The sequence below is a fragment of the Aquila chrysaetos genome, chromosome 10 (genome assembly GCF_900496995.4).
Source record: "Aquila chrysaetos chrysaetos chromosome 10, bAquChr1.4, whole genome shotgun sequence".
Taxonomy (NCBI): Eukaryota; Metazoa; Chordata; class Aves; order Accipitriformes; family Accipitridae; genus Aquila; species Aquila chrysaetos.
The window spans coordinates 1,319,318-1,341,443 of NC_044013.1; the positions used below are offsets into that span (position 1 = coordinate 1,319,318).

At 41.2% G+C, this 22,126-nt stretch overlaps 1 protein-coding gene across 1 annotated transcript in view; it reads left to right on the forward strand.

The window, feature by feature from the left end:
- The first annotated feature begins 3,643 nt into the window (after positions 1-3,643).
- ARHGEF26 (Rho guanine nucleotide exchange factor 26) overlaps positions 3,644-22,126 on the forward strand; it is a 62,301-nt gene continuing 43,818 nt past the window's right edge. Inside the window, exons 1-5 of the mRNA XM_030028010.2 lie at positions 3,644-4,874; positions 6,402-6,441; positions 8,384-8,529; positions 14,462-14,518; positions 18,978-19,138. Of these exons, the coding sequence (XP_029883870.1) occupies positions 3,807-4,874; positions 6,402-6,441; positions 8,384-8,529; positions 14,462-14,518; positions 18,978-19,138 (1,472 nt within the window). The 5' untranslated portion in view covers positions 3,644-3,806. The remainder of the gene's footprint in view (positions 4,875-6,401; positions 6,442-8,383; positions 8,530-14,461; positions 14,519-18,977; positions 19,139-22,126) is intronic.

The window sequence follows — 22,126 nt, forward strand, 5'->3', positions numbered from 1 at the left end:
CTGTGAAGACATGGCTGAAAGCTTTACTGGCAGATTTCTTCCCTCTACATCCCAGGGTGTACAGTGTTTCAGGTTTTACGCTTGGCAAGCAACTGTGCTTTGTCTGTAATGGGCCCTATAGAAGGAGGAAACGTTCTCCCTGCTGCTACTTAGTTCCTTTCAGGTTTTTTCACTTTTGGAAAAGTATCTCAGTGATTTGATACTGAGACCTTGCTTTGTATGAGGTGTTAATAACTACATTTAAATTTCTTTCTTCTCTTAAATTATATAGTTGATTTTACATTTCTTATGATGGCAATTTTATTGTAAGGGTTTTCTTTCTTTTTTACTGTGTATGAAATTGAACACTGAGGTGGCTGTTCAGAATAAAATTATTCTTGTAATTGCATCATAGTTAATAAGTATGTGTAAGAGAATAAGCTTGTAAAAGCTGATTACCTCAGTTATTAATAATTAGGATCTACGAGTTAAGTAATATGCTGCAACTATATCCAATTCCTTGGCAATTTCATGTGGAAAGTTGAAAGATAATTTTAGAAATAATGCTGTGTGTGAATTTTCTTTATAATTAATCCATAAGGCTGTGAAATCCTAAGTGACAACTGAACTAGCATTTTAGGTTATGCTTGTGGCTTCTCCTTGTGTGCTTTGGCTGTTCGAAGCTGGTGTAGCAGTTTGAAGCTTTGTCTCATTTGTGAGACATACAAATTTGTCAATTTTAATTTCATTGTGCTTTGCTTTATTTTACTCTTAGTAAGATTTTTGTTTTTCCTGGATTCTTCTGGCAGAAGAATGAATACATCCAAAGTTTATGTGTACGTACATGTGGCTGGCTGTTCCTTATGTTTTCTTCCATATTTTCTTCTGATTGTTTACTACCTACTAAGCAGGCTTAGTATAAATAATGGTTTTTAGTATCTTTAAAAAGATAATAGAGTAATTTTAATCTATTCTCAATTTTTCTGATTCAGTGATGTATGAACTCTTGCAAGTCTGGAGAGAACAATTAAAAATCTAACAATTTTTTTTCTGGCCCTTCTCCTTTCAAGTTTAGCCAGGGGCTTAAGTGAGTGCCCATCTTCAAGTAAACGAGTTATTTTGTTGAACTTGAGTTGGAAACTTTGCACTCTCGGAAGTCAGGCATGTGTTGATGCACCAGAGTGAATTACAGCCTGCGCGAGGCTACCCTGGCCCTTTCTCCTCTGATTCCATACTCACGCGTATGTTTAGGGGGGGATTGGTTAGACAGCCTTTGCAATACAGTTTGCCATCAAGTCTGATGATAGCCCTTCTTTTTGTTACAGTTCTCTTTTCTAATTAAATTCCTTTCTTGTAACAAACACGATCATCACCTCAGCTTTCAGACTTCGTAAGTATCAGTTCAGGATTTGGCATCTGCCAAGTAGAATCCCGGTGGGGTTTTTGGTTAAACATACTCTCAGGGAGACAACCGGCCCCCCCTTGCTCCTGCCAACCCTAGTGACTTGAACAGTTTTCTAAATGTGTCTGCTTTTTCTACCGTGAGGACAGAGCTCTCATTGCTCATTCAGGAACTGCCTGTGTCACAGATGCATAGCGCAGGGCCAGCTCCGTGCCCCCCAGAACTCTCTCCTGCAACCCCCCCAGTTGGTCTCCAGCCCTAAAGAAAGCCCTCCGAGCAGTTGCTAGGTGGCAGGGCTCCACTAGCGAGGCATCTGCCATATTGTATTGCTGGTGTGTGTTGCAGGCCCAGTCTCTACATCAAAGCTTTTTGTGTTACTCTTTTTCAGTTAAAAGTCTGTGGAGAAATCAAGTTTGCATCTTGCAGGTAATGAACGCAAACTGCCCTCTCAGCCGGGTGTGAGGAAACACGTTCAGCCTAACAAAGCTTTTGCTGCTCCCAGCTACTTAGCCATTTCCTGAAGGTCACTTAGATGTAAATGACCTGAATGTTTCACCACTGATTTGGGTGACAGAAAACTTGAGAGTGAAGGCCAAGATGAACAGGAATAGGCACGCACCGCATGTCCTTTGGTGCCTCATTGTCCCATCGCCAAACCTCTGGATTGCAAAGTGTCCGGGGCTGTGAAGGCAGGGTACTGGACTCGAGCATCTTCAAGCATTGGAGGCATTTCTGTTCTGCCGATCCGGGCTGGATGCATTACACAGGAACAGAAATCACACCTAGATTTGATCTTTGATGCATTTGAGGGAAGCCTGACAAATAATTCAGTTTTGCGATTCAGTACTAGGAGAGCATTCTAAATTATATTTTACATTCATATCCAATGTGACATTTAATAGTGCAGGTAAATAATTACTCATGCTAGATGCTCCACATACTGTGACAAGATAGGGATCATTATTTTTTTCCAGCTCAAGTGGAGACAAATTTTAATTGCGGAGAAGCAGATAGTGAAGTAGGGGCATGTTGTAATCAGTATTAAATGTAAGAGAACAGAAAAAGTATCCGTGTTACTTATTTCAGGGACCCTGCTGCCGAGGCTCTCCCCTCCTGGCAGCGCAGGGACCTGTGGTGTGGGCAGCAGGAGCCGGGCAGAGCTCGTACCCCGCTGAGGCGAAGGCAGGGCAGCACCCTGCGCAGGCACAAAAACGTGAACCATGTGTCTTGTTCTGCTTTTTAAAACCTACTCTGTTCTCCTTCTGTCTAGGTTTAAGTTCTGTGATGTCCCCAAGTCACAGTTAAGTTTCAACGTTTTTGCAGACACAGGTTTTTCAGGGTGATGTCAGAATTCCCAGCCGATTCACGGTTTACGTCCTGTTTTCTAAACCAAGAAGCTGCTCCTTTTCCCAGCTTTCCCCCAGCACGCCTTCAGCAGACAGCGAGCCAGCCTCAGCTGGCCAAGTCGAGCGGTTCCTCCGAGCGCGGCGCAGGTGCGCGGGCCGTGCGAGCCCGGGCCCGGCTTGGCCCAGCCGCGGTGGCACACCACTCCTGTCGCGGGCGCGCCTCAGGTGTCAAATCGGACATTTTCCCGGCGTGGAGGGTATCCGTGCATTCCTCCAGCGAAAAGCCCGGGGCTGTCGTTACTAGGAATCGCAGGGGCTGGAAAAAGGCCCCGAGCGCCTGGAGCCTGGTCTGCTTCTCCACCCACCGAAACTGGTCTGGATGTCGTTGCTGCCGCCGGCAGCCCATACTCCGCGCGGGATTACGTCAGCGCCGAGGTAAATTAATTCAGCTTTTGACGAGGTGCGACTCCAGCTACTCCCGTCGAGTCCCGGGCTCCTCGAAAGACTGCGCTGCGCCGCCAGCCGCGGCGCTTTGCCCTGCCTTGCGTTTCGCTGCAGCCGGGCCGCCCCTGCCAGACCGGCGCCCGCCTCCCTGCCAGCCGCGCTCCGGCGGCGGCCCGGCCCGGCCCGCCGCCCGCTACCTGGGCGGCGGGGGCCGGTGGAGGGCTGCGCGCCGCAGGTGGGGCGGGGACGCCGCCATGAGGTGAGGCTCCGGGAAGGGAGCGGGCCCTCCCCTCCCCTCTCGCCGCCGGGCGGCCCAGCGCGGGCTCCTCGCAGGTGGGAGCGGCGCCCGCCGGCGGGAAGCGCGGGCTGGGGGCGGGTGCGAGCGCGAGCCGGGGGTGTTGCTGCACCTCCTCTCCCCTCCCCTGCCGCCCGGCCCGGCCCGCCCTGGCCCGCCGCCCGGGGAAGCGGCGCTGCCCGCCGCGCCGGTGGGGCTGCCGCGGCCTGAGGAGCGGTGCCGTTTGCTTCCCCTTCGGCGAACCGCGGCGGGGGGAGGTGGGGGGGTGGAGCGGCGCCGGGCGGGAGGTGTTGCCGCCGCCGCCGCCCTGAGGTTTCGCGGCGGCCCCGAGGAGCGGGCGATGGATGGGGAGGGCGAGGCGGATCTCTGCAGCGGCAGGGCGGCGCCGCGCTGGAGGAGGAGGTCGACCCCCCGGCCGCAGCCCCGCGCCTGGAGCAAGCCCCGGCCCCAGTCGTACCAGAGCCCCAACGGCGTGCTCTTCACCGACTTTCCCGTGGAGGACAGGTGCACCTTCACCGTGACTCAGCCCGCCGGCACCGTCAGCACCTGCCCGGGCAGCGGAGCGCTCCGGAGGGGCCCCTCGTTTCTCAGTTCCAGCATGGGGTCGGTGTCCCACGGGAAGGTACGGCCTCCAGCCTGTAAGGCGGTCTCTCCTGAGCGGTCCTCCCAGGTGCTCGCTCTGGTTTCGAACAGTTCTGTCGGCTTTACTGCCAACGGCACCATTACCTCACCGGGAAGCCAGCTGGGTCACCCCCTGAGGATTTCCAGTCAGTCGGCGCTTACACCGCAGCAAGAGCAGGTCGTTCCTAGGGGCAGCCCTCGGCTCTCGCCTGCTGGAAACGCGCCTTCCTCCGACAACAACAACGCGGCAGCGCTGCCCCTGCCATGCAGCCGGCTTTCCAAAATGCCAGAGAAGGTGCCGCTGGGGCCCCCCCTGGGTTCCCAGGCCGCGTCCCCGGAGCAAGGCGTGACGCCGCAGGGGCCGGCGTCCCCTCGGGACCAGCCCGTGGAGCAGCAGCCCGTGGTCCTGAGCACTAACAGCCCCGCCGCTCTCAAAGTGGGCACGCAGCAGATCATTCCCAAGAGTTTGGCGTCCGAGATAAGGGCGACGAGCAAAGCTAACAGCCAGAACGCGGAGACGAGCAAGAGGGTGCTGAAGGTCCGCAGCATGGTGGAGAGCCTCAGCGTGCCCTTGGTGGCCGACGCCGAGGAGGAGGCCGAGGGCGACCTGGACAGCCCGGGGACCCTGCGGCGAGGCCTGAGGTCGACGTCCTACCGCAGAGCGGTGGTGAGCGGCGTGGACTTGGACGGCTCTTCCAATTTTAAGAAAAAAAACAGAATGTCCCAGCCCGTACTTAAAGCAGTTGTTGAAGATAAAGAGAAATTTTCGAGCCTGGGGAGGATAAAGGTGAGTTGTGCTGATCGGTGGCACGTTGATTTGAATGGTGTAGGCTGTACAGGAGCGTGATTTGTAATCTGTTTTCCGTAAATGCTGGGGGATTTTTCAGTTTGCTTTTTGTTACCGCAGAACTTCTCGTAGTTATTGTTGAGTCTCTCAGATCACTTACAAGTGTTGTTTTCAAAGTAAAGCGGTGGAGGCTGCAGGGACGCAGTTCTGTTGAAATCTGGGCAGCTCACAGATGTGTTGATGGCAGCCTGATGCTTGCATTTCCTGCTGGATTCCCCAGCACATCGAGGTTTTCTTTCACAATCAAATTGATGTTTTAAAACTTGTTTCCCAGAAAGTAGTAAACAGGAAAAAGAGAGACATTGACTTAATACAGTCTGCCTGCTAGAGTAGACAGACTGACAGAAAAATTAACTTCCTCCCTTACTCCTCCGAGACATTACTTTTCAAGTATTTTTAAAAATCAGAGTGTGATTTTTAAATTGATAGAGACCATCTCATGTATCTTTTCGTAGCTTAATTTTAATGCCTGCAAGTAAAAGCAGAATGCCTGGTTTTAATTCTCGGTTGTAATTCCTTAGGAGTAGTAGATTTATATTGCATGTTAATGTATGAAAATTAAATTTTACAGACTTACTGAAAATAATGTTACCTGAACGTATCATATTGTAATCTTGTATTTCCTACTTTTTAAATATAATTTGTTACTTAAAATATATTGGTAGATTTCTGCAGAGTCTTTGGAATTGTGTAATAAAGTACTCCAGGCTAAGGGCTAATGCTGTAGCTACTAAAATAATTATCAGCTTTATGACAGTTTTCAGCCAAATTAAAAATTATGGTTATGGAAGCTTTTGTGAAAATCCTACAAGTGGTGGCGTAGTAATTGATCACATTGTGAACTACTACTGAGTAGGGAGGTGGTTTGTTTTGGTTTGGTGTTGGTAGTAGACTTTAACAGTAAGTTATGTTTAAAATAGGAGGACATGACATTGTCCTGTCTTTACACACAAAAGTCTTTTTGCTAGTAGCTTTTTTTTAAATAGACTTCTTAGACCATAGGACTTGTTGCACCAAAACAGCTGTTTTATTTCGGAGGTTTGTTTTGGCCTCAAAATGTTAGTTTACAGAATAATTAATGTGGTGGTTCTTTGCAGAGTGTGTGGAAAAAGACAGCCGCTCAGTCGTGTACTTTATATTCTCGTAGAAAAGCCTAGTGACAGTGAAATGAGTTGCAGGGTCACTGAACTCTTGCAAAGCTAGTGTACTATGCTTTTGAAACACAGGAAAAATGAAGCATTTGGGACAAATACGCATAAACAATGCGTGAGAGAAGGAAAACTAGAGTAGCTTTTCACTTTCAGTGACAAAACAATTGTTTTCATGAATACTTGTCCAACATCAGAAGTTTATAGATTAGGGCCTGTTAATTTGATGCCTAAGTATCAAACAAAACAGAAGTACTTGTTACTGTTGGGTATTTTGCATTCTTTTAATGTGTGTCTATCTCTTTCCTGTTAAAATCAGAAGAAAATGCTGAAAGGACAAGGGACGTTTGATGGGGAAGGTAAGCCCTTTTCTGTACAGAAGACTTGATAATATGCTTGATCACAAGAGAAGGAAACTTCAGGATCATTTTGCACACTACTTTCATACATAGTCAAAGACTAAGTACCTTGTTTTTCAGTAAACTGACTAAAATATGGAACCATAATTTTGGCACTAGACATACTTCAGGGAATATTTTAAAGAATATAGAATGGCAGGCTAAAAGTGGGGTTTTGTTTGACAGGCTTCTTTTCACTTAAACTTCTGTCCCTCCTAAAAGATGAACTGATTGATATGTCTATCTCAGCCCTAACAGTTCTGTAGAATTACATAATGAGGCTTGTTCTTCCAGCTGTGACTCTTTCCAGGTGCAAGACATAGCTTTTGTGGATCAGCTTATGGGTTTGGGGTCATCACTTGCAGCAAACACCTGAATTGTTATTCTCCTAGTTTATGGTTCATGCAGCTGTTTCTCTTTTACTCATCAGGCAAGGGTGCTGGGATAAATTCTTTGACCTTGTAATCTTGCTAGCTAGGCTTCAAGTTTAAGTGTCAGAAAAACACTATCCATGTATCTGCTTTTTTATGTTACTCGTTAATTCTGGGCTTCGCCAAGTTTGCTGCTTTTCCCAATATTTCAACAAGAAAAAAATTCTTTCCTGGCTATGAGTCCATGGAAGTTTCATTATAATAACTACTACTCTCTTGGCTTTTCTCTGCTTAATGCCTCCTTAAGGTCATCTCAGCTGCTGCGTTACCTTCCTTTTCCTCTTGTTTCTATTTTCAAAACTTTCCACATTGTTCTGTTTGCATCACCCCCTATCTTACTCTTACTTTCATCTTTTCTCACACTATCTCCTGATGACGTTTTCCAGATTCTCTTCCAATGGCTCCCTTCTATTTTGGACTGATCCCAACTAATAACTTTCTCTGTAATGCCTCTCTCAATTCAGTTGCTGTACCCAATTTCCTGTCTTAAAACTATATAGACACATTCCAAAGAACGGATGCAGAAGGCCAGACCCTGTATAACACTCAGCCAGGGCTGTATGGTCTGGGCAGGTGAAACAGATCCACCCAGCCTGGAGTAAGACTACAGGAGTTGCAGCTGTGCATGGAGCAGCCAGACCTTTCACTTCTTTCCCCTTTCTCTTGTAGGGGGAGATTGGATATTGTCCAAAGCCTGGCCCATCTCTAAAGTACCTTTTAGAGCTTGCTTTCTTAACAGCTTAATCTGTCTGTAGGTTATTCTGATCTTGAATCTCTCTGTCTTTTCTGTCTGCTTTTGAAGAGGGTGTGTGGTCAGGGAGGTTGGGAAATGGAAAGGCTGTGATCCACACCTGTGTTTCTTTGCCATTGATATTACTGAATTAATACTGGCAGTACTGTAACACATAATGAGTGTATTTTGTCATAGGCCTCATGCTTATTCAAGCAAGCTTTGAAGTTTCTATTTGGAATAGTTCTGATCTCAAATTTCTGAAATTTGGATCATTTCCTTCTCTTAGTGAAGTGTGAAGGTGGTATTTAAAGCTGACAGAATACAAGTTGGCATGGGTAGTGGATTTACAATGGTCTTGTAGATTAAAATAGGTAGACCTCCAGATTAGTGACTCTGCACTACTGACACGCTTGTTCCGTTTTTAAATTGCTGGCTAATTATGAAACACTGTACAGCAAACCAAGGAAGAAAAAATTGTTTTCTGTTTTTTCTTGACAAAGGACACATCTGTTCTTTAATTCAGTCAGTGTGGATCTTTTTGGTAGTGGTACAGTGATCCATTGTTACTGTACTGCACCATTGTCCATCCTAAATAAGATACTATCTTTGTCTGTTGGAGTTTGTGAACAGCACATTGACATTTTGGTTTCTTTCATTGTTTAAATGTTACTTACAATTTTCATGAAAGCAACTAAGCTAACTTTCTAGCAATTAATGACATACTGTTGTTGTTTTATAGAAAATGCTGTATTATATCAGAACTATAAAGAAAAAGCTCTGGACATAGATTCTGATGAAGAGTCTGAGCCCCGAGAGCAGAAATCGGATGAAAAGATTATTTTTCACTATAAGCCCCTGAGATCAACATGGAGTCAGCTGTCCATTGTGAGTATTTGATCATTGTATAGCCAGACAAAGACAGAGTATCCAGGAATGCACTGAAGCAAGTCTTTTCACTTGCTGCTGGAGTTTTTGGCTGAAGTTTGTCATCTTCTTTTCCCTTCCAAAATATAAGGTGTCTCTGAATATTTTTTTTTTATTGACAAGTTTGCAAGTATTCAGATGTTACTAATCCAAATCCGGAGGTCTCAATTTAGCTTTTGTTTAGGTTTTATGTAAGGTAACTCCAACAGCTTAAAGAAAGCATAAATCATGTTTTCTCAGTCAATTTTAGTAGATATAGACTGATGCTCCTGCCAGAATCAGTTTTCCTCGTTACCTGACACCTTGCTTTTTCTAGCGCAAGTGTTTGTAGGCTCATGTGGCCACATAACAGACTGGTTAGAGTATGTGATTTGAAATTAGCAAGAAAAAAAATTGGTCTAGTTTATGATGAAATTCAATACAACTTTGAAATGCAAAGGAATTCATATTTCATAGTTTTATGCTTTAAGATACTTTTTTTTCCCTTTTTAAACTGTGCTGGACAAAAAAAAAATAATCGAGCATGCCTCTCTTGTTTGCACACTGAATTTAAGACCCTGACTTTGTATGTCCCACAGTCACTCAAGATGGCTGCTTAGGCCTTGCCTGCACAGGTGTTGGCAGCCCTACTGATGCAGGTCCTTAGCAGAGTTACAGTTTACGCTAATGTATGTTACTGTATCTGGCTGTTCTGAATGAGATAGTGTCAGAAAGCCTGAAAACACAGGTTTAAATCTTAACAGCATGTAAACTCGGGAGTGAAATCTGTGCTTTGTAGTTCCTTTCAATAAATTGGAGTGGTGTGGACCAAACCTTAAACAGGATTTAGTCCTGTTCTTTTTTTTTTTTTTTTTTTTTTTCCTAAACTTTGTTTTTCATTTCATAAGAACAACATGGAAGTCCTGATCAATTACTGGTCTTTGTTTTACATAAAAAGCAGTGCAATTGAGAAAGTTCATTTTAGAGTCCTGTATTTGGCAAAGACACAGCTTTACTGATTCATAAAAGAAAAAAGTGTTTGAATTCACTAAAAGGGTGAATTATACTAAAGAAAAGCTGCAGTTAGTTGCAAACAAGTTTCTGTTGAATTGTTCTAAATTGCTCCAAGCCATCTCTAAGTTGATTTGACTGCCTATGTTTAATGGAAACCATTTTAAAAAAGCTGAGTTCAGATGGTGGTATTCTGCTATCCTTAATACAGTCTAGGAGGCATCTGCAGTGTCTTTTTCTTAGTAGCATCGTTAAACAAAGTAGAATTCAGCTGTTCTAATCAGTACTGTAGTCTTGCTAGCTTCCCTGCTAATAAGCTGGCAAATTAATGATACTAGCTGATATTTCCACAGGCTTTCATTGTATGCATGATTTTGAGACTAAAGAAACTAAAAATTCTGTGTTTCTCTGGTTAATTTTATCCTTTGATAGTTTGTGGCTTCTGGAGCGATATCCCTAAAATGAAGGGTTTGGGGATTTTTTGGTTTTTGTTTATGTAACTTGTAGAATGTTGTAGAACCTCATCTCTGTATGTGGCATAAGAAAGATTATTACATATCTGATCACCTAGAATATTTGACAGTTGGGGCCACTGGCTGTATATATCCTATATAAATTAGTTATTAAGCCTCAGCAAGATCTTTTAAGGATATTTAGATTTTCTGTTTAGAAGAGCTGTCTTACAGATGTTGATGACCTTTTGCAGTTTAATGTATTGAAATACGAATCCCTCTTTGATTCAGTAATTATGAAGAAGGCAAGACACTGTGGTTTTGAAAAGATTTGCTTTCAGTTTTTTTTTTTCAAGAAATCAAATACTTCAGATGTAGTTAATTTAGTTAATGTTACAAAAAAGTTTGTTTATAATGAAGTCAAATTGGATTTTTTCTGCCTTCTAGGCAAACTAGCAGTTAAATGTTCAACAGCTGAGGTATTTTGGAAGGAATGCTATTCAGTAATAATAATAATAATAATAATAATTTCAAAACCACTAATTTGTCATGAGACCAAAATAGTATAAAGATCATCTTGGTAAGAAAACCATTCCTTGCCATGCTTACAGTTACATAAACCAAATTGTTCTTTACGATTTCTAGCACAGCAGACTTGTTCAGTGTCTTTACTCGATTTACAAAGTTGGAAGTGGGGAGTATATGGGAAAAGGTAGTGCACTGTGAAAACAAAATATGGGAATCTGAATCTCATAGTGTCTGTGTTTATAACTCTCTGGAAAAATTACATGCTGTCAATGTGTATTAAAAAGTGAGTGTGGAATTGTAACAGGAAGTCAGCTGGAAAATATCAAAGTATTGGGTTTCAACATGGGTTAGGAAAGGAGGAGAATAGTAAGTTTATGCTATTTGTTAGCAGTGACTATGCTAGGAAATGGAGGGGAAAGACAGCAGAATGAATCTACTCTTTCTGCAGGATGTTTATTTGGCCATATAGGCTTGACAGCTGATGCAGTTCTGACCAGACTTTCTGTCTGAGGGGGGTAGTGAAACCTTCATGTATGGAGTTGTCAAATCCTTTATGATAATAAAAAAAAAAGGGTGTTTCTATCTTCCTGCAGTGTACGCACACATGTGAAAATAAGATTGAGCTTTTTAGACAGCATTTAAAGTCTGAAATAGAGTACTATTTAAATCCAGTTCCTTTCAAATTCCTCTCTTGAACCCTCTTCCTCTTTAGATTCCTGTTACAGATTAGACAGCTAGCAGTAGCTGAGCAGATGATTAGGTAAAGAGCTACCTTATGCACTATCTCTGTTCCTTCCAACCTTCATCTGTTAATTTAAAAGTTTAATTTAGGGAGAATAACCAGTATTTCCAAAATATATTCCAAAAGTGTCCTTCAATATTTTTGAAGAATTTCCAGCGGTCATAGGCATTGATACTAACTTGTGTGCTATATTAAATGTATTTACTTCCCAACAAATGCAGCATTCAGTTGGTAATGAATAATGGCAATGTGTATTATTGTGCATGCAAAGAATCACAGCATCAGTTAGGTTGGGAGGGACCTCTTGAGATCATCTTGTCCAGCCCCCCTGCTCAAGGAGGGTCAGTTAGAGCAAATTGTCCAGGACTGTGTCCAGTCATGTTTTTAATATCTCCATGGGTGGAGACCGCACCTCCTCCCTGGGCAACCTTTTGCAGAGTTTGACCTGACTGGTGGACTTTGAACTTGAATGTCTGTGTTTTCAGGTCCTTACTGTCCAGCCTGGAGAATATGATGCATGTTCACTTTTCATTACTACTATCAGTGCTGCTGTGATTCTTAAAAAATATTCTTGAGATCTAGCACTGGAAACAGATGTCCCATAGCTGTAATGCTAATAATTACTGAAGTATTTAATATTAAATGGGTGTTCTAGCATCAAGTCCTCCATTTCATGCCCAGAAGATTCAATGTGTTCATAGCACTGCATCAAGATTTTGCATGTTCTCTCAATTGCTGTCTCTCTAACCTGAAACACTTTCCAAGCTTTGGTCATCTTGTGTTTCATTTTTCTGATAATCTCTTTCTCTGGTTTGGGACAAGCACGGTTGTGACTTTTCTCATTCATTTAAAAAGCTGCCGCAAGTTGCTTTACCAAGCCACTCACACTGTCACCTTTCCATGGCTGCCTCTTCTGTGTGGTATCAAAACAAAAACTACCTGGATTTACTGTCAAGGATCTTCAGGGCTAATCTCTGCATTAGCTCTCATTTCTCTCCCAGTATCAAAGGGCTCATGTTCAGTTTGGTGTATGGTGCAGCCACTTACTGTATTTCTCAAGGAAATATTTCTGGTGAGTTTTCGCCCTGCAGCACCTCCTTATTTTGGAGGAACTTCTTGTAAGTAACCACAGAGTTAACCTGTCATTCTTTCATCCTTTCCTCCTCATCTCTATGGTTGAATCAGTCATAATGGAGTTGCTGGAAAAAAGCAGTCCAGTGTGACAATAAGAACATTAGTAGCTGTAGCGTTGGGCCTCTTCCATTCTTTCTGGTTATGTTCTTAGCTTATATTAAGTTTTTGTTTGCATAATATCACAAATGTGATTTTTAGGGTCTTTCAGCTAAAACATTTTGGACACCTCAAAAATAAGAATTGAATCTTTCAGAGTATGCCAAAAATAGTCTCCATATTTGGGCCTCTTTCTCTTTGAAAGTGTTGCCGTTGATTAAGAATAGAAGGTTGAGCCATTTGCTTATGTGATGAATTTATATGTGTACTTTGTATGTATGCACCCATATATGACAAAGTAATGATCATGAAACACAGCTACAGTTTTTTTTGAACATGAATACAGTGGTTGCTGCATTGACCTCACTGGAAATTTGCAGTTGCTGTATTAACAGGAAGCATTGAAATCTCCTGGATATGTTCATAGGTATTTCCGGCGTCAGCATATTTTTAGAAAAGTCTTCCACTGCATCCAGAAAAAAGTGACATTGTACTCCCTAATGAGTGCTTTAAAGCTTTCAGGTTGTTGATTGAAAGGTACTTTAATAGAAAGGCATCTAATTAGTTCTTGCTTGGTATTCAGACGTGTATGCTTGCGGTGACATAGGGATCTGTAACTTGAGTTCAAAAGAACAGTTGCTCGAACACTGGAATATTTATGTTATTTTTGTAAGTATATATGTGTGCGTATATACTTCTGTGTGCATGCAAACCAAAGTGCAATGCTTCTTAATGTTGTGCCATCTTTACTCTTGAGCCTGCTGTCCAGGTTTGTGGTGCCTGGTATGCGGGAATAAAAAGGAACAATATATCCTTCAAAATTCCAGGGAACAAGTGGAGTAAGGAGAGAAAGCTGTTGATTATAGTATGTTAGGAGCATTTGGAGAAGACTGAAAGAAAAATGGGAGAATGGAAGTGCATCTGTTGGATCTCATGTCCTTCTGACATACTACTGCTCCACAAAGAGAACAGCATCTTGCATGTGTGTAGTGCTCTGCAGCGACCTCTTTCCCCTTCCCTGGTTCAGCATGCCGTACACAGGTGACCCTCCTGATTTGAGGTCCTGTGTTTAACTCTCCTCTAGGAAATGCATAAAGTCAGTCCCTCCTTGGTGCTTTGCTTTCTGGTTTGTTTGTTGGGTTTTTTTTGTTTGTTTGTTTTTGTTTTTTTAACGTTCTCCTGTTAAATGACATAACGTGTGCTATTTGCACGGGTTAAGGATAAACTTCAGGGGTCTCTGGTGTGGAATTTGGTCGCTGAGCATGTGGCTTCAGGCTGTGGAAAATGTGGCTGTGGCTGGAGTTCATGATGGTTGTGTATGGAGACCTGGGACAAACTTGTCTTGACTGATGTGGCTTTAGGGTGCAGAGTGGGGAGAGACATCATTCTAGGGTTGAGGATAGAAATACAGGGGTATTTACTCAGGCATTCGCCATGTCTGTTTAGGGTAAAGCTGGAGCTCCTCCAGAATAATTTTTTGGCCAACGAACTGTCTAGGTAGTTTGTCTACACCTTTAGGTGTGTTTAACAAATGAAGACACTAAGATTTTTCAGGCTGACTCAGAAAATGAACCTTGTGATGTACGTCTGTCAGTCAAGAAATCTAACTTAAAAGGAGAAGGCGGCTTTCATGCTTGTGTGTGTGTAAAATCCAGGGAGGTTGTGCAGGGTGACCGTGATTCAACTGTGCATGCTTTTGCTGCAGTAGTTCTGTGTTTGTGTCTTGGGACAGTTTTTAATGAAATTATTTAGTTCTTTCGATAAGTCAAATGGCAGATGTTACTGACATTTTTTTATTTCTGCTGGTTGATTGCCGTCTTTCTGAAGTGGCCATATTCTTTAGCTGAATTCTTAGTGCAATGCTTTGATAGTCCTGTTTGGTTTTTTGTTTTTTTTTTTTTAAATCACATTTTTCTACAAAAGATGTTAAAAATTTTCATTTATGTTTTAGGTAAAGAAGAATGGATTATCGGAAGCAATTGGCCAAGAAGAAAGAAAAAGGCAGGAGGTACTCTTTAAAGTCACACATTCTTTTATGTTGATTGTTTAGGGATGCACTGCATGCCTGATTTAATACTTTCTATTTGTTGATAAGGAGACAAGTTCATCACACTGCTTTGTGTCCTAGAGTGAAGCGTCTTCTCTCCCCAGGGAGAATAAATAAACAAAACCTGCCTCTTGCTGTTGTGCGTATGTCCCTGCCATGGGTCTCCTGCCAGTATCCCACGGCTCTTGCTGGAGGAGTGGCTCCTAGGTGTGCTTGCTCCAGCAGATGCAGCCTGGTTGATGGCTACTCAGCAGCAGCAGACAGTCACTGCTGCAGTTGCTGCTGCGTGCTATATTGGGGAAGGTGTAAAATGAACCTTGGGTTCACAGAGGGTAGGAGGTGGCACATAAATTTTTAAAGGCAGTGAGGAACAAAGAACAGCATTTTACAATGCCCCTCAGTTGTAACTAATCCTGTGAGCAATTGTGAACAATTCTGAACATGTGAGCACTGTGTATCTGATGTAACTAACCTTTTTTCTTTCACACTGAAATGGAGTAGGTGCATCCATGCTGTCAACAGTACAGACAACAGCAGCAATTACTGATGTAGTTATCTTTTCTCTCTCTGTCTCTTTCCCCTTTGCTCCTTTTGTCCTCTTTATCTGCTTCCCTCTTCCACTTTGCTCCTTTTGTCCACTTTATCTGCTTTACCCTCCTTCCTTACTTACAGGGTCTATATCAAAATGAATGAGAGGTGTTGAAAAGAATAGCCTGACCTAGCCAGCTATATACCTGCAGTTCTTGAGGTATGTCCTTCAATAGGAAAAAACCCCAAGCTTTTTTGAATAGAAACGCTGTAGCATTACCTGCCATGGTAATTTGTTCCAATATTTTCATTTTGCTTCAGGACATACCTCAGTGAATGTAGCTGAGTGAGACCTGACTGGGGTTTTCTGTGAAGTACACAGATGTGTATAGTGAGCCTCAAATATTAATTTAGCTGCATGACCTACAGCTGTTGTGTTCATACATGGAATACAGAAACATCTTGTATTGCATATATGAGATTTAGACAATGGTTTGTTGGGGTTTTTTTTTATAATGCTACATTTCTTTCGCTATCTTCTTTGGCTTTTTTGGGGGAGGAGACTGTGCAGCAGTTCAGGCCATGTGTTCTGCTTTTCTGTCTCCTCCTGCTGGGAAGCTTTGAGACACAAGGCATTTATTTCAGTCATATTCTTTAGGACCCTTTAGTGTATGTTTCCTAGAGTCATATTTACATCCCTTCAAAGAGAGCAAGTTCTTTAGATGCCTTTTATAATGTAAAGTCTTTAATGTTACCAAAAATGTTTTCAAGCCTGAGGGTTTTTTTCATTTGAATATTAGAGGCCCATTCTTTCAGAGGGAGCCTAAATAAATATTCTTAAGATGTAGCTGTTCTACCAAGTTGTGCTTGTGCTGTATTTCTTTTAAATTGCCTTTTATCAATTATTTTTCATCTATTTCTTAAATTGCTTTTTAGAGCCTATTGGATTATATTGTCACTGCAGGAAAATATACTTGTTTGCTTCCTACCTTGATCAAATGGCAATGTCATGCATTCATATGCATCCCACTTCCAGAACACATTAGTGAGATGGATCTCTGTGCATCTTTTGTCTAGAGAAAATGTGTCATATAGACAGACTGATTTGAAGGAAATTTTCAATAGATCTTCTTTTCTTGCAAGCTGGAAACTCTAACTGTGTATGTGTGTACAAACTGTAGTATACATCTGGCCTCTTAAACTGTCCATCAGGATTCAAACATCTGCTTACCTTGATATCATGCAAATGAACCACAATATGGTTTCAGATGTCATTCAGAAACACTGTTAGCAAGCACCTGGTAAATGCCACCCTAGCCTCTGAATGTGGTGTAGTTACTGTATGTCAAAGTCAAGATTGTTTCTTAATCCTTTTTTATTTTTTATTCTCCAAAATGTGTTTGGGTCATGGTAGGATGATATTCTCTCCCTTCCTTACACATTAGAAGCAAAGTATCTTTCTTTGACCCATTTATTTCTGACTATGCTAATGACTTACTGTTACCAAACTGGAAGAAGTCCATGAGGGTCCTCAGTAAAAGCATGAACAAACCCCCTCCAGAACAATAATAATAAGAGAGCTTGTATATTTTCCTGTGTTGAAAAATGTCTGCATAGAAACCAATTAGCCGTGGAACTCCACAGTAATCGTTAGGTAAATCCTTTCTTTGTGAGCACAGCTGGGAGAAGTACAATGAGGCTGAAGATTGGAAATGTAAGTTCTGGGCAAAGGCCAAAATGCCCTTTTTAGGCACCTTTCTGCACATTGTTAGCCAAGCAGTAGGTAGATCTGCCACCAGAGTTTGGCTGACGTGTGTTTTCTCTAGATTCTTGAGGCTGATGGAGTTGGCAGGCAGGCAATTTAACGTTATGTTAAGCATCACCTTTGCATATCTTTTTGCACAGCAGTATTCAGTCGTGAATAACATGTAGTATGTGGTAGCTGTTACGTAGCCGCTGCTGTATCTTTCACCAGATCCCTTTAGCTTTTTAGGCAGGTAATAAGATGAAGACACTACTGATACGTACATTAGACTTCCTTTCCTTGTATGTGTAATGGCCCTGTAGGTTTTCTGTGGAGTGCAGTTGTCTTTGCACTGCATAAACCTTTAAGGCTTCAGCGAAAGCAGATTTTTTTTTTTTTTTTCCCAAAGAAGTCCAAAACTTGTTATTTCATTATTAAAATCTCAGTTCTTTGAAGAAGACTTTTTAGAAGGTTAGAAGGGCAAAAATAATTTTGAAAGCACAGTCTGGCAACGCTGAGACTCAGGATACCCAAGAGAAATTGTATTTGATCAAAAGCTTACCTTAGTAACACCAGCAGAATTCACTAGACTTGAGCTCTTTGAGAAATCTTATGAACAAATGTCCCCAGCAGAATGTTTTGCATTTTTTTCCCAGTATGGTTTGTCTCAGTGGGCAGCTGGGAATATTCAGGAAGACTGCCTTCAACCCGCCCATAGTCTCCCTTGCCTTTATACCTGATCATGGAAGAGCAGGGTTTCTCTAGAGCACGTACATCAGACCATCGAAGTGAACTCCTCCTGTAGACTGTCAGGTGCAAGACCCTCTTGCCGTCTCTCTCTGTGTTTGTAGAGGGATGGGCATTAGCCTTTCTAAATACTCAGATCTGCACTGCTGCATTTAAGGTATATATTTCTCCTTTGGTTTGAGAATGCTTAGAGAAGTTAGTTGCAAATAACTAATGAAATTATACATGCAAGTACCAACATTAGTTACATTGAGAACAAAGTTACGTTACCTCTGCTGATGGTATTATTCTGTGTTAGTAATGCCTGGAAGGCATTGATGACAAATGTGACTTGGAGCTCGTGACAAAAGGCTTCATGAAAATTATTTAATTTTTTTCCATGTATATACGTACAAGAACTCTATTAGATTAACAGCAAATAAAGCCTAGAGAGGTAGAAGATGTCTAAAAGCTGAATAGGTTTCTACATGAGATGTGAAAATTTCCAATGGAACAAGTATGGGGATGTCAAAGTCCAAGAGTCCATTAAAAGTTTGCTTTGTATGTCAGCCAGCTGATGGAAGTTACAGTGGCTACTCCTTAAGTGGTAGGCTGATAAAACAGAGAAGTTGTTTGTGGGAGGTGAGGGAATGTACTGGAGGACTGCCTGGCTGGTGTCTGGTCACTAATCGCTAACGGGGATAGTGGCTGCCACCCCCTCCTGTCTGCTCTGCCTCCAGGCTTCTGTCCCAGCTGCAGATAGCTCAGCTTCTCATCTGCCTGCTCCTAACTTGATGTTTTAAAAGTAATCGAGGTATCACTGCTGATACATGACTAAAACCTTTTTTTTGCTTTTCTGCAGATGCTTGGGTAAGCAGAGTTCTGTTACCCAAGAACGCTTTCAAGTAAATAACTTAGCAGCTTCCGTTTAAAAGGAGCAAAAGCAAAACTGGCTGGTCAACAGTAGTCTGACTGATATGAAGCTTCCAACCAGACCACAGAAAGAGACATGGGGGGGGGTTTGGGTTTTTTGGGGGTTTTTTTTTGTTTGTTTTTTTGTTTTTTTGTTTGTTTTTTTTTTTAATTAAAAAAAAAAAAAAAAAAAGAAACCCCACCTCTCAGGAGTATGAATGAGTGAAAATAGTTTGTGTTAAGTTTTTCGTTTTCAAACTTCTTGCAGTTGCATTGAGAAGTCTGAATATAGACTTTTTAAAAAAGTCTTTTTTACTAATATTACATCACTTATTCGAAGTAAATGGTGTAACTATAATGGAAATGAATATTTATGTTACAATCTCTAGCTTACATCCAGTAACTTTTTCTTTGCACCCTTCCTCCAGATTTTCCTTTTTTAAAAAAAAAAAAAAAAAAAAAGGTGCCTAGTCAATAGTAAGTCTTTTCTCTCCTCCCTCCACTTTGCAGGCAATATTTGAAGTGATATCTTCTGAGCATTCTTATTTGCTGAGCTTGGAGATTCTGATCCGGATGTTTAAAAATTCCAGGGAACTGAGCCTCACAATGACTAAAACAGAGAGCCATCACCTTTTCTCCAATATCACAGATGTTTATGAAGCAAGCAAAAAGTAAGTGTAGCAATGCATTTCTTCTACATTTTAAAAAAAATTATGCATTTTAAAAATTATAAATTTAAATTAAAAATTTAGCAATTATAAATGCATTTACAATACTGGGGTTTTTTAATTGTACCTGAGGGGTGATTAGTGGTAGTCAAAATATCTTTCAAGCAAGTAATGAAATGTATACAAAATAATGTCTTTAGTGTTACCACAAAATGCAGGAACAGCTGCAAGGTAGGAAATTCTGCAAAAATTTAGGCCTGACAATTTAAGAATGAGATGTCAAATGTTGCACGTGTTGATATGCAGAGTTGTAGTTTTTTATAAGCTGTAAATAAATCAGAATGAAATTTGATTCTCTGTTCTTTGAAAGCACCAAAATATATGTGCTCTGCAGTGCTAAAGAATCATTTCATATAATACCAACAGCTAAGGTTTTATTTTGCTAACCATAGATTCTGTTTTTGTAATATGAGTAAGCCCCTTTTTATTTGGATTGTATTTTCCTTATATATCTCACAGGCAGCTCCTTGAATAGTAGAGCTTTGGTTAGTACTATCTATGATATGTGGTAGTATTTGCAGAGGCAGGCTGTGCCTTACCTTTGCTCTTGTTCTCCGAGGCATCTTGCTTTTATTTGGAAAAATCTTGACTTTTCTTGCCAGAACACTCTCTATTTTTGAAATTGAACAGTTGTTTACTTTTCTGGCTGTACTGATTTAGTAAGGAGAGCTTACAGGTAGGCTGAACTAGAGATGTCAGGCTATTATTTTAATACCTGTTTGAACATAAAAGCAAGTTTCTTGTTGGAATCTCAACTAACCATTTTAGAGTGGTAACCATTTCTTCCAAATGTTTGAAGATGGAAAATACAAGTAACAGTGGACATGCACATGAGTTTGACAGACTCACATTGCCACTATGTTTGAGCTCACATTAATGGGGATAGGCATGGTATTAGTTTCCCTGAAAATTGGTAGGGAAGGAAAGAACATAGTGTATTTTAGTAGAAATAAGCGGGTTAATCCTTCAAATCTAAACAGTTCCTAAGCTAAATGTTGATACATTAAGCATTCTTTACAGTCTATCAAATTAAGCTTAGTCTGCCCTTATTAAACTGTTAAAAATTGAGCAAGAGTTTCATACTTGCCCTTAAGAACTGACTCTTGCCAGTGTTTTCCTTAATCAGATGAATCACTGTTTACTTTCTACTGAGTACTCAATGTGCAGCATACTGTGTGACTGTGGTATCTTTTATGTAAACAACATAGGCATTTTACTGTTTATGAACAGTGCTGTGCATGCCATAGCACCTGACACAGAGACTTGTATTTCTGTTAAAAAGATCATCTGCTGTGCTTTTTTTTTTTTTTTTTTGGTAACTTTCTTCAGTACAAAGTCAATAACAAGAAAAAAAGTTACAATACAAATAGTGCCTAATGAAAAAGAAATGTTGGCAGATCTTACACAATACGAATGCTGAAAAGTCTGTTTTATGATTGCTGATAATTACTGCTAGCATTACTTAATACAGGACATGCATATGTACATGCACTCACAGTGTACTTCAGGGTTATGAATACTTGAAGGTCTATTTCAAAAAGTTGTTTAATGAGGCTTTGCTTTGTTATAATTTGTTTGTTATCCTAGCCTGGTTAATAGCAATATCAGCAGGTGAATTACTGTGGTCTACATAAGGTATAAAAAAACTAAAATTAAAAAAGTCTATGCTTCTTATTTCCAGCTTGAAATCAAGCACATGGCCTATTTAAGATACTGATTGATCTTAACTGTAGCACTGTACAACTTTAAATGTATCTCTCTCTACCTATGGAACAGAAAAATACTAGCCTTCTTTCGGAAACGGGGCTAATGGTTGGATAAGGAGTCTGTCAGGCTAGGAATATTTTTGGAGTCAGTCCTTCCCACCCTTTCAGCTTTTTTTTTTTTGTGGGGGTTGGGGGTTTTTTTGGGGTGGGTTTTTTTGTTTTGTTTTGTTCCCTTTTTCTTTTGTCCCCTTTGTTTCCTTCTTGTAGAAATAGTGATGTTCTGAATTCTTCAGCATTAAACCCACATTTACCTTTGTGGAACTTCTCAAGTTTCATGTTCCCAGTCATGGTAGTGTCCTTTCTTGGCTTCTCTTTCTCTGAAGCCCCACGAAGTCTGTGGATTTTTACATCAGTTGTGCAGCGGTTTGACTTTTTCTTCTGAAGTTTATGCAGTAATAAGATTTGTTTCATGGGGGCATACATGTGAAAGTCTAATGTATTGTGTCAAGTACAAACCTAATTTAGGAGCTATATAAGAGGTGTACATTTGGACTTATTCAGTATACCTTCATTTCTCCATCCCCCTGTTCCCTTTTGTTTCTCTCTCATTCTTATAATTGAGGTCTTTTGCCAGAAGTTGGATATTGTCTGAATCCACAGCCACCACAGGAATGAGAGTTTTATGACAGCAGTGTTGTCAGGGAGTGCAGGTTATCAAAGTCCTTATTTTCAAGCAATAGTACTTTTTAAAGACTTCTCCTACATTTCATGTAAAATGTGAATTGTAAAGTATCATGAGCCTTTTTTTTGCTAGACAAGTGTTGATGTCACAGAACCATCATGTACTAGAGGGTAATTGCCATCTTTTTTAGATAGCTTAATAGAAATCAAAGGTTTAATTAGCCTGCAGTCTTTGCCTCTCCTTTGGATTTTTTCTGTAGGACACAGCTGACTATACTAGTACCGCTATATGCATAGGTGTGTGTTTGGTTTTTTCCCCTGTGTTTTTCCCTGTGTTGAATAAGCCTTCCAAATCATTAAATCCAGTTTCTTACTTAAAATATTTAAAGCAGAGGTGGGGGTGGGGAGAGCAATATTTTTAGGGGAATTCTTATAACCCTTTTGATTAATAGTCTTCAAAGGAAGGGGGGGTGGGGGGGGGGGGAGAGAATGGAAAAATACCACACTAGCCTAAAATTATAATCTTACTCTTTCTGGTGTGGAA